This window comes from Rhopalosiphum padi, chromosome 1 (assembly GCF_020882245.1).
Source record: "Rhopalosiphum padi isolate XX-2018 chromosome 1, ASM2088224v1, whole genome shotgun sequence".
NCBI classification, from domain to species: domain Eukaryota; kingdom Metazoa; phylum Arthropoda; class Insecta; order Hemiptera; family Aphididae; genus Rhopalosiphum; species Rhopalosiphum padi.
The window spans coordinates 22858889-22871615 of record NC_083597.1 but is presented as its reverse complement, the minus strand read 5'-3'; the positions used below and the strand labels follow the sequence as shown (position 1 = coordinate 22871615).

At 29.5% G+C, this 12727-nt stretch overlaps 1 protein-coding gene across 1 annotated transcript; it reads right to left on the bottom strand.

Annotated features, from left to right (window-relative positions):
• Positions 1-5426: 5426 nt before the first annotated feature.
• Positions 5427-11677, bottom strand: LOC132917227 (uncharacterized). Its single transcript, XM_060977863.1, has 2 exons — positions 11344-11677; positions 5427-8006 (listed from the first exon to the last, which is right to left on the bottom strand). Exons 1-2 carry the CDS (start codon positions 11453-11455, stop codon positions 7054-7056), a joined length of 1065 nt encoding a protein of 354 aa, XP_060833846.1. The 5' UTR covers positions 11456-11677; the 3' UTR covers positions 5427-7053.
• Between the last annotated feature and the right edge of the window lie 1050 nt (positions 11678-12727).

The following is a 12727-nucleotide window of genomic DNA, read 5'->3' as shown; positions in this document are numbered from 1 at the left end:
CGCAAAGTCAAAGTATCAACCACTGATGGTTTGGTAATTAATATAATTAAGATCACGCGGCGCTTTACATAGGCATTTTAGCTACATTACTGTCTATTTCTGTGGTTTTCTGCCGCGGTTAATTCAAGAAAGTGTAAAAAATATTAGTAATAAATAATAATTAATATTAAATACTGAATACTTGTGTTATCATAAAATATACAACATCAGATTGCATTTTTATTGTATAATAAAAAATTTTTGTATAATGTAACTATATAGAATTGAGTTTTATTCAAAAATAAAAAAAATATAGACCCTGTTTTTCACCGCAACATTTTTGCTGAATTTTGAAAGTCTTTTGCACATCTTAGAGTTCTGATAAAGAACAACAGCGATCAAAGCCCATCTTACATTCTGTAATATTATAATATCAAATCCAAATTATGTGATTGTATGGAAAACTAATTAAAGCGGTATAGTACATTTAATGTCGCTTTCAAATGCACTCCATCATTATTCATGAACTCCGGTACATAATGATTTTTCTTAAACGACTAAGACGCACATTCAAATTCATTAAAATATATTCATCACTTACATAAAAATTGTGTTTTACGATTTTCATTATCTCATTGAAACAACACGTTTTATCTGTACACCATAATTTACTTCAATGAAGCAAGATGACTGTCATAAATAAATGTAATAAAGTAACTACGCTACATTTATAAAAATAAAAGTTCATAGATAACTTTAATTTCTTAACAATTGTTATTCGTCAATCAAAAAACCACGTACGTGAACCTGGCACTACAAAGTTAACATAACAATTTAAAACCATGCCAATAAACTCTTCTCGGACTTGTTGGACGTTGTTGGAATTTGTTGGAAGCTATATTAAAAGTTATTTAATTTCAAAGTTTGTAGTGTCAACTTCACAACCAGCACTACAAATTTAAGTAAAATTCTAAAAACTGATCCAAAAATATACACATAATATTTTGAAACGTTATTGGACTTTTGTTGGACAAATACTAAAAACACTTTCTAAATTTATACGATATTCAGTAATTTAGTTTTTTCATATTTAAATGATATTCCTATTAAAAAAATTGTATTTTTAAATTAATGAATCTAGGTGTCCAACAATTTTGAAAAGTGGTCCGACAAACATGTTTACACATCATACATGAAAAAAATCACTTCAACAATTTTTACTTATTTTTAAATCACAGTTTTACCCTAGCACTACATTTTTAGTATTAAAAATGATATTACTTTTAAAAAAATCGTATTTTTATAATATTAAGTTTTGGTGTCCAACACTTTGAAAAGTGGTCCAACAAGCATGTTTACACATTATGTAAATTACGACCAAACACTCAAAACCAGCCCATATTTATATTTTTATATTGGTAAGTAACTTACCTATATATTTGTATTAGTATATTACATCAATCATACATCATATGTATAATGTATATATATATTTATGATGATTTATAGTTTTCTTTTAATGACTATCTACAACTTATTTATTTATAGGGGTTGTACTCTTTAAATATTCATAAGTTAGAAAAAATAATTGTAAATATTTATACACAATACGATTTGAAAGAAAAATAATTATAAATAGTCGTGTGATTCGTGTGAATATTATACTATTCGTTAATTGTTACATCAGAAATATTTTTAACAAGTGCCGATGCAGTCGTACAGATGTTCAAAGCCCATAGATCATTTCATTGGTAAACAATTATTATTGTGTTCAATGCTATTGTGGCCTGAATGTCGCATGACTTTAGCGTTTATGACTAATCGTTTAAGTTGTTTAACGAATTTAATTATCACGATTTCTAGTAGTATTGTGTCATAACTTAAATTTTTTTTTTTATATATATTTTATAATAATGACAATGTTACTTTTTCATTTGTCCGTTATTACGATCAACGTAGAATAAACATAGTTTTTAACGAAAAATGTACGAATAAGTTTATACCTATCGTCAACGTAAAATCAATCTATTTCAATGTATATTATACCATTATTATACGAATAATAACTACGTATATACACCAAAGTTATCCTTATTATACCCGTAGATTATACGTGCTATGTTTATATATTTTACATAATTTATATTATTATACGCGAAAAATAAATAGATAGATAGGTAAATCTTATTTCTATAGTAATATTGTAGATTTCTAACAGAAATTAAATAATAATAAGTATAATAATAATAATTATTATTATTATTATTAATATCATCATTTATAAAATAAAATATAAATACTATAAAAAATTATACTTCGGGCTGTGCATTTTACTGCGCTTTTTTCCAGCCAGTAAAGACTAAAGAGTCTCAATTACCTTAAATGTATAAGTATCTATATTATTATTACGAGTCCTCGGGTTCTAATATAATTACCTACAATTAAAAAAAATATATAATTTAAAACAAAATGTCTAAACAATTTCTATAACATTGTATTATTAAGCATAATGAAGTATGTGTAATAGGTTGACCTTTAATAGGTTATTAATATGTTTGAAAATAAGATATAAATAATGTAGTAGTCAAATAAAATTTAATGTTTATTCGAATTCACTGCAGAACTGTCTTTCCCATCTGATGCCGCGTCTTGGTTAAGATATAATATAAAAACAGTGAAACAACTAAACACAGGTACAGCAGTAACGTATCTTATTGCATAGGCCAAAAATGCACTTATGAAAACTATAATAATTTGAATGGGGGTTGCTATAAAAATCTAAAATGTTATAAGTGTATCCACAGCATCGGCATACCAAAGTATGAGGATCCTATAGTTAAGCCTTCTCTATACAACCACAGCGTACTGTCACCGCTACACTTATGTAGTAAATACATTATAATATATAGATATATTATATCAATAACCCATCGGTAATCAACAGTAGACAATGCAAATAATATTAATTAAAATGTTATTAAATTATGTATTTGACAATGATATTTTAAATATGGTGAATTAGTGACTCAAAAAATGTTCTTATAAATTAAACGTATTTAAGTTACCAAAATTTATCGCATTCCGATGTTATTTTGTTTGTCTTCTCGCCTCCCGCATAGATAGCTGCTTTACTTATATATATTATGATAATCAGTGGCATTAAACTTTTAGAAATGAACTCCGGCCAAATGAAAATACATCGGCTTCAAGCCTCTTACTTGGCCACATTTCATAAAATCTAAATTTTTATTGCGTTTAGAAAAAAACATTTGTGAAAGTTTAATTTTTTTTAATTCCCAAAGGAAAATAACGCAATGCAATTAAAATAATTAAATTAATAGGCAATGAATTAATATTTATTGTAGGTAATGTAATGTGAATATTTTAGGTATACTATAGTACCTACTTCTAACATATGCAACGTATACACACTATGCACATTATCTAAGTTCTAAAAACTGTATAAATATAACTAATATAAGTATAATTATTTTTTTTATTTCATTAAGTATAATCATCATATATATATTTTTGGATGAATTACAAATCATAACTATTATCTATTCATTCGGTTTCGGACTTCGTCCATATTTTTAATAAAAAAACTAGCAGGTCATGACCTAAACATTGTAAAGTTTGGTTCCCAAATAATGTCAACATTTTAATATTGATGGTAGCATGATTATAGTGTTTTTTGAATTGTCACAATTACATGATGATCTACGAATACGATTTATCGATTATCGATACATATGATTACCGTAGTTATGAATGTAGGATTTCTATGAACTAGTTTTATTAAATTTTCGTCACACTATAGCAGTAGGTATAATATCCTATATGCACGCTACACTTTATGCACTCGTGAAGGGCAACGCGGAGATGGTTTGATCGAGAATCGAACGGCGCGAAGAAATAGACCGACCGATGGCGACTGCGTTTTCCTCATAATACTGACCAACGTAGAAGTTATCGTTGTTAAAATTTTACATAGTATTAATTTATAGAACAATTTAATTATATATCATTAATAGTAAATCATGCTTATAAATCATAATATATAATATTATTAATTTGGAAAATATTTCCTATGCAATAGTCATAGAATATTTCACCGTATCCGTATTATGGGTTCACAGTATTTGCTCTGTCTTCCTAAACAACACGGCAAATTATACGTTCAGAAGAATTAATTTTTCTTTGTTATTTATAAATTTAAAGTGAATTTAGTATAAAACTTTAAGCTGAGTATATTATCTAGAGCCCTGCGCAGGCCAGTATAAAAGTTTAATTGAATAAACTTATGATGCAAGTATTTCAAAATTGTAAATTTTTGAAAATTTATTAACGACGGTTACATTGCATATTATATACAGTTTACCCGCGAGCGGGTAACCATCATAATATTCACCGTTCCATTCCCAATTTCTATCCAAACCGTCGGATATTGTGGTCAGTCTGATGAGTACAAATATGTCTTTCATCGTGATGCGAGGTGCCCTTGCGGAGTTTCTATGTACCTACACCGCATATTATAATAAATTAATAACAGTACACTAACATATATATATATATATATATATATATATATATATATATACGTGAATCAGAGCGATTGCCACCCTTAATTGTATATTATGATGTTCATGATGTAATTTTACATTATAAACTTTTTTATTTTAATTCCAATTAGATAAACTTATGATAAATCCTTAATACAATTTTCAGCGTAGTGGATTTTCATCAGCAGTCAGAACCAATATTTAGTGCTTATTGCTCAATTATAGTGCTATTTAGACGGTACCAATTTAAAAATTAGTGTTTTTATCACATTTCCATATAGTATTTCCTCGTTATTACGAATTATTGATTTTTAAATTTTTTACAACAGCTGCCTGTTAGTACTGATAGTACTAAAATATACTATAGCAACAACATTTAGTGTTAATTCAATGGTACTGTTTTTTAAATTTGTACAACGTTTCACTACGAAATAGCAGTTTTCGGATTTTGTTTCAGCAGGTTCGATGTTAGCGTCTAGCATCAACATTTGCAGATGCTCCGAAAATTCGTGGGTTTTTATAAAAATTCAGCACCATATGTTACTTATGATATATGTCAAGGTTAATATTTATTTCAACTAACTACGTATATCTGCATAATATGAAAATATAATATATATATTTATAATTACGATATATTTATTTATACATCTATGATGTTGTAAATTGTAATTTTTATTTTCATTAATAAAAATAAAAATTTAAACTGCAATTAATGCTGATGAAATAAACTATATATATAAGTAGTTATGTATTCTTTATAGTTTATATATACCTAGTTAGTATTAAGTACTATAGTGTCATTAATATTAAGAGGAATCCAGTAATTAGCGTTATGGCAAAAATTACTAGGTACATAAGTACACAATAAATAGAAGTATATGATGATTGTAGCATTAAAATAAAATTTTAATATGTATATAATTTAAAAAAAAGATATTACAATAATTGTAGGCATAGACTTTTAAAAAAAAAAAAAAAAAAATAATAGTTTGTATTTTTTAATAATATAATATAATATAAAATATTATATATAGGTACACATCGATATAAATAATAATTGACTAGTATACGTAATTATGTATAAATAACAAAACGAAAAAATAAAAATAGGATATAATATAATAATATAATAGTGGGTGGGCACATTAGCAGGGTGTAGTAACGTTATAGATTATACCGCTTTGTGGCCGCGACTGCAGTGATCGACGCTGGCAATAGGGTAGTAAAGCGGACGATTGATACATTAAACAATACCTAGCTAGCGTACATAATATATAATTATTTTAGTATAATATGCGTGATCAACAACGTGTCGACGTTAATATTACAATAATTTAACAATCGATGTTTTATACAACGATACGCGAGTTAATTTTTACGGAATGTGTATACAATTATAAACTTTACATAGTATATTATTTATAATATATATATTATTAAAATATACGATAATAAACAATATTAATAATATGTCAATATAATATTATATAATAATATGCATCCGTACACCGCGCTTATTTTAACTGTTACAAAAACATGTCGTGTTTCGGCGTGCGTGCAGTACAATATTATTTATAAATACATAATAATATGAATACACAACATATAATAATTTATTAATATATATATATGTTGTATATTATTGTGTACAGTAGAAGTATTATTTTTATAGGTCAACGCATATACAATACACAAGCGCTGCGTACTCGTCGTAATAACAATATAATATATTACAGTCTTATATTTACGCGACAAGTGCTGGCCATGTGTTTTAACATGTGGACCACGAGAGTCTGGCTTGTATGATCTTCGAGGGTGAAAAAGGTGCGCTGTGTGTACTGGAGCGACGTTCACCGTATCCAGGGGGGTTAGGAGTGATCTGTCATCGCTGCCTTGGAATTGTTTCCGAATTTCGCTTCAACGCGATTATAATATTACATATAATATATATATATATATATAATGCATAATGAAACAATATAATAAAACGATATGTATTTAAATTATACGTTTCCCCAACTCTCTCTCTCTCTCTTTCTTTTTCTCGTTAAGCAGTCTTCACGTTGTGTGCTTTGACTAGAAGTTGTGATTATTACAACTCTTCTCGTCAACGCTTTCGAACTCAAAACAATGTATTTATACGGTTTGTGACCGAACGATGGTATACGACAACAGTACTTGCAGAGACGGGCGGTCGAAAATGGTTACGAGGTTTTATTACGTATAAAAGTAACATTTCCAAAACGATAATATTAAGATACAATATCGTATACATCAGGTACTAATCGAAATCTTCGTTTGTTTTTGATTTGTCAGTAGACGGAAACGTTTCACGAGCGATAAACTCGGCGACCGTCATCTTAAACGGTATCATCTTAATCGACCACGGTAAAAAAATATATAATATATAATATCTATTACTTACAATAATGTTTATGATATATGGGAAAATATATTATTCACGATTACGCGGCAATATTAAACCTCGTCGTTATTATTGTCATAGTTATTACTGATCGTCTTTTCTCTTTCTCGTCTTGCCCTCCATGTGTATGATTCCGGTGACATTGTCCACGCACTCGGCCACCGACGGGCTGTCGTGCTCCGCGCTGTAGTCCATGTCCAGCAGTCGGGACAGCGTCAATATGTAAGCACTGGCGATCCGGATCGTCGACAGTTTGGACAACTTCTGATTTCGAGAGTACGACGGTATGGTGGCTCTGAGCGTGTCGAACGCCGCGCTGATGGTGTGCACCCGAGACCTCTCTCGGGCGTTGGCCTCGATCCGCCGGGCCCGGGACATGTTTTTGCTGTACCTGGTCGTGGCCGCGGTGGTCGATGCGCCGGTGGCCACGGCGGTCTCCGCGACCGCACTGCACGGGAACGGCGCCGCCGTCGACGGTGCCGCGTATCTGCAGGCGGCATTATCGGCGTCTACGGGGGTCGCGTTCACGGTCGCGTCGGCGGAGTCCACTGGTCTCGTCCCTGCGCGATGGCCCGCTTTGGTCAGATCCAAGGGTTGCGGTTCCGGCGGGGGCGGCAGCGGGGACTGTTCGCCGCGGCGTTGTTGCGTCAGCGTCAGTATCCTGTCCACGTTGCGTATGTCGTGGAACAGTCGGAGGCCCACTTCCGACGACGACTCCTCGTTGCAGCTCCACGGCCGGAACGGGGGACAGGCGTCTATGTTGATCGACCGCAGCACGCTGGCCGCGGTGGCGTCGGCCGTCCTGCTGAACTTGGCTGCGGTTGGACACCCATCTCCGTCATCGGAATCGTCCAACCGTTTTCGTTTGAACGGCGCGTGACTGTCGTGGCCATCAGCCGCCGTCGACACGTCCACGCCGGAATCTTCGCTCTGGTCGGTGGTCGGTGTATGCGCTTCCCGTTTGATTGTCACGGTGGTCATCGTCTCTGCGCCGCACGACGACGACGACGTGTCGTCTGCGTGATGTTTTCCCGCGTCTGTAAAACGTTAAAAATCTACATTATGAAAATGATATAAATTAAATATCTGATAATATTCAAAACACACTTTGCTTGCATTATACAGGGTGATCGATAAATTTGGAAAATGGTCATTAGACTAATTGAAACGATAAGCGATAATATTATAATATAATTAATGTGATTATATTTTACATTATAAATGAACAGAAGTGTTACTTTTATTGGTCCGTGCAGATATTAAAATATGCATACGGTATTTAAGAGTTTCTAAACTTATTGAACACCTGATATACTCGTATAAGTTGTCAGTTGACAGATATTATTATTTAATTATTTTTTTCAAGTGCCTTTGTCACCAGACGGTTTTATTTTATTATTTTTCATTATTTTTAGAAATATTGTTTTTTATTCATATCTAAAACTAAAGTCAAATTTCTCTTGGTACTTTACAAACCTTGAATAAATGACTTTAAATTTCTATAAGTTATTCAACCATTAAGATAGAAAATAAGCTTATTCATCAAAGTTGGAGCTATTTTAATTTGGTACTAAAAATGTTATATGATTTAAAAACATATAAGTTTAATTTGTGCATGCGTAGTGCGGACACAGGGGTAAACATATCAATAAGATAACATCACTATCAGTCACCTATAGGGAATTATAGTGGACTGGCGGGTATGAGTAGAGGTATTTTCCCAGATTTTGGACCTCATTTAAATATTATAAATAATGATATTATTTTCCACTTTTGCAGCAGCCACAACAAGGTGAGTATAACTAGTATAAGGTATCTATAACGTAATAGGTTTGGTTCAATTTTAGCTCATTTGGCGCTGCTGCAGATGTCTCCAAACATATTTATTCACAGACTGCGTTACATTTGGAATTATAGTGCGTATAAATATTAAATTATATTAAATAGTGGTTTTGTTTTATTTTAATTTAATAAATTATAGAATACGTTATGTGTATATTTTTAAATTATAACAATTATTGTTGATAAAACACATAATAAACGCAATGCAGAGTCACAGCTGGTTTGCATCAGTCTATGTTTTTACAAAATGTATTCAAATATTAACTATAAACCTTTATCCAAATAGGTAATTTAATGATTAACTCTACGAATTGGTCTCGGATTGGTGAATAAATTTGGCAGACAGTATTGAAATTGGTTAAGACTGACAATATTGTCCTTTTAATTTATAGTTGGAATTTATACTTGTTTGTCTGTCTACATCTAGTATTGCTATGTATAGGTATGAAAAATGTTAATATGCTGATACGAAAGCAAAAACAGACTAAGTTTAATGAAAAATATGAATAAAATAAATATTTGTATTAAAAATGAACAATGAATTAAAATTAATTTATCTTAATATAGGTTTTTATTAACAAGCAATATATTTGTTCTAAATCGAAGTCACGCAATTTAAAATAGGTAATCTTTTCTTTTATTTAATTTAAAAAATATAGAAAATGTATAAACTGTATACATAATACAATAAGCAATTGATTAATAATGTGCAATAATAATGTTAGCACGATAGAAGGTGATCGATTGGTACTACTTCAAAGTTCAAATGCAATAATCTTACAAGTTAAACTATTTTTATGAAGATTAAAAAGTCTAATAATTAGATGCTCTTTTATAAACGTTATGAAAATAAAATGCTATTTAAGACTAACCGATTTCATAACAATTTTGTATGTGTTCTAATTAAATAAGTCATGTAGTATAATATGTAGTATAATATGTCATAACATCAGTGGTGTATTTTTATAAGTGGGTTCAAAACATAAATAAATATTATGAACCTAGGAAATTACGTTACTGTAAATATGTAAATTTATTGTTGTAGGTATTTGATAATTTGAATTTACTTAAACATTTAAAATACTTTATTTTTAATAGTTTATTATTATATACGTTTTCAGCATGAAATAAAAATTGCATTGTATATAAAATAATTTAAACATTAGATTATATATAGATAAGTCGTATTATAGTTTATGAATAAAATAAATGGTAAAATTATTTATCCAACGTTTATATAAAAAAAGATGTCATCGATTTTTTGTTCATCAATTACTTATTTTACCTTTAAAACTTAAATATATATTGACATTTGACCAGTGTCAATTGTTTATTATAATTAATTTATACAGCTGTAATTTTATTATATTATTTTAACACGAAAAGTTAATAGAAATATTGATCCTTCGTTATTAATTAAGTATTATTTAAGTACTTCAAGACTCAAGTGCAGCACTATACCTATTCCCACACTATATTATGTAGTAAATATAAAATTAAATTACGTACACTGTTCGTATATCATCATAATATGTTTCCACGACATAATAATTTAATATGTAAAATATTTTATACTTAATAATATACGTATAGTTATATCACTAGCTGCAAGTCCGTATTATCATCTAGACTGCAGTTTTTCTAGTTTAGACCTACGCACTTTACCACCCTGTATTTGACAATGTATGCAAATTTAATACAATATAGTATTTTTAATGTAACATAAACAATGTTGGCATTATTTAACTTTTTTTTTTACAACAATAGGATTTTTTGTATTAAATGAAGATTCATTCATAAAAATTACTCCGTAGGTGTAAGCTTATATTACCCTATAAATCCCTGTGTGGGCGTTTTGGATTTTTTTTTTAGAAATAGGTGTGGTCTAAATCTAATGTTCTATTAAATGTAGGTACGTGAATGAAACATTTTAGTGATAAGTCATCCAATGAGTTTTATGATGCATGTACTTATGATTGACTGAAAATCATTGTCTATATTATAATTTATAATATGGTATTTCACGTACATACATGCAGTATTTAATTGACGATTTTAGTTTAGTAGTTAGGTGGTGTTTATTATATTTATATATTATTTTATTATTTAAATAAATATGTATGTTGTTTTATTAAAGTTTAAGTTAAACAACAATTCCATTTTAAAAAATACGCTTAAAAAAGCAAAACGTGGTTTAATGCGATATGTAGAGATGAGTTGAAGTATAAATTATGTCAAATTAAAATTGCTATCATAGCGTTTCTTAATGTCGTGATGGAAATATTTATAAATAGTTAAATAATATTATATTTGCAAGTAAATTTAAAAAAAAAAAAAAAATAAGAATATTCAATTCATTATTAATTATTATTATGAACAAGTGTATTGTGTAACATAAAATGTACATAATCAATAACATATTAGTACTAAATGGTCAATAATTATAGTATATTCGGATATTGGCCCGTGGCCGGTATCTCTATTATTAACAATCAACATCAATATATACAGACATAATCGTTTATAACTTACATAAATGAAATAATTCCGCTGTGTTTCCTTGCATCCTTAACGTGTCTTTGCAAATGTCTGTAGTCAGTCTATTTTGCAAAAGCCCTTCTAATGCTATGCGTGAAGTCACCATTATACACGTATTACAATAAAACTAAATATAGTCAGAGCACAAATTTATTGATCGAATAACTTATAAAATATTTGTATACACTCGCACTTAGAGAACAATATTAATAATACCCAATGCAAGGAAAAAATGTTTATTGGACAACCGTCAACCGAACGCGTTGTCTTCTAGACCAGTACTGGTGACTGGTCAGCAGCGCGCGGTACTGCGGTAGTCTTCGGGTCTCCGCCGCATTGTTCAGTTTGAACATGTGGTCCCCGTCCCGTCCCGCGCGAGCACACATAATATAATGCACACATACACATTACAAACACTGAAACATACACAAACTACATAATATATTGATATAAACAAAATAGTGCATACAAACGTATGTTACACAAAAACATGTGTGTATACAATATTTTGATATCGTTTATCAATACTAATGTTGTTTCATTGTCTGTACATCAATTGACACAAAATATGTACATAGGCACTATATGAGCATATACCAGTGGCGTAAATAGGCTATAGAGTGGGGGTGATAGTGCACATCGGCCCTCCCTAGAAATTACAGTCGACTTATATGATATAAAAATTAAAAACATTAATAAAGGACTATACATTTTATTTACTTATTTAATATTTTGTAGTCTGTTGACAATTTGACATAATTATTTATCATAGGTGATGTTAATATTGTGTATTGAATAATATACTGGCAATCATTAATAATTATATTTTTTCAGTAACTTCAGTATATCGGATAATAGAGAAAATCCATCATAAGAAATATCCGTCTTAAAATAGGCATAGGTACCTACTGGTTATAATAAATAGCTTGTTTATAGTTTAGGTAAGTAATGTAAATATGAATTTTTATATACATACGATTATTTCGTATTTCCAATTGCATTCTAATATTTTATTTTATTATTATGTTTCTATAAGCATAATATAATATCATTAATTATAAATACTAGTATTTATAATCAATGATAATATTATATACAATTTATCAATGATTATTATGAATCTTAAAAAGTATCAATTAAAGTCTCATTATTGTTGATAAAATGTATTAATTAAAATTAAAACAACTATCATTTTAGCATTTAAATACTTATATTTATCATGAAATACTTACCTATTGGCTTCTGTAGCATAAGATGGTTTTTGCAAGTTTCTTTTTAGAAATTAGAATCAACAATAGCTGCTATAGGTGCTAAATCATATTCTATCTATATTGTATCCCATTTTCGTATAAATAGTATTCTCATATTTTTAGTTTAA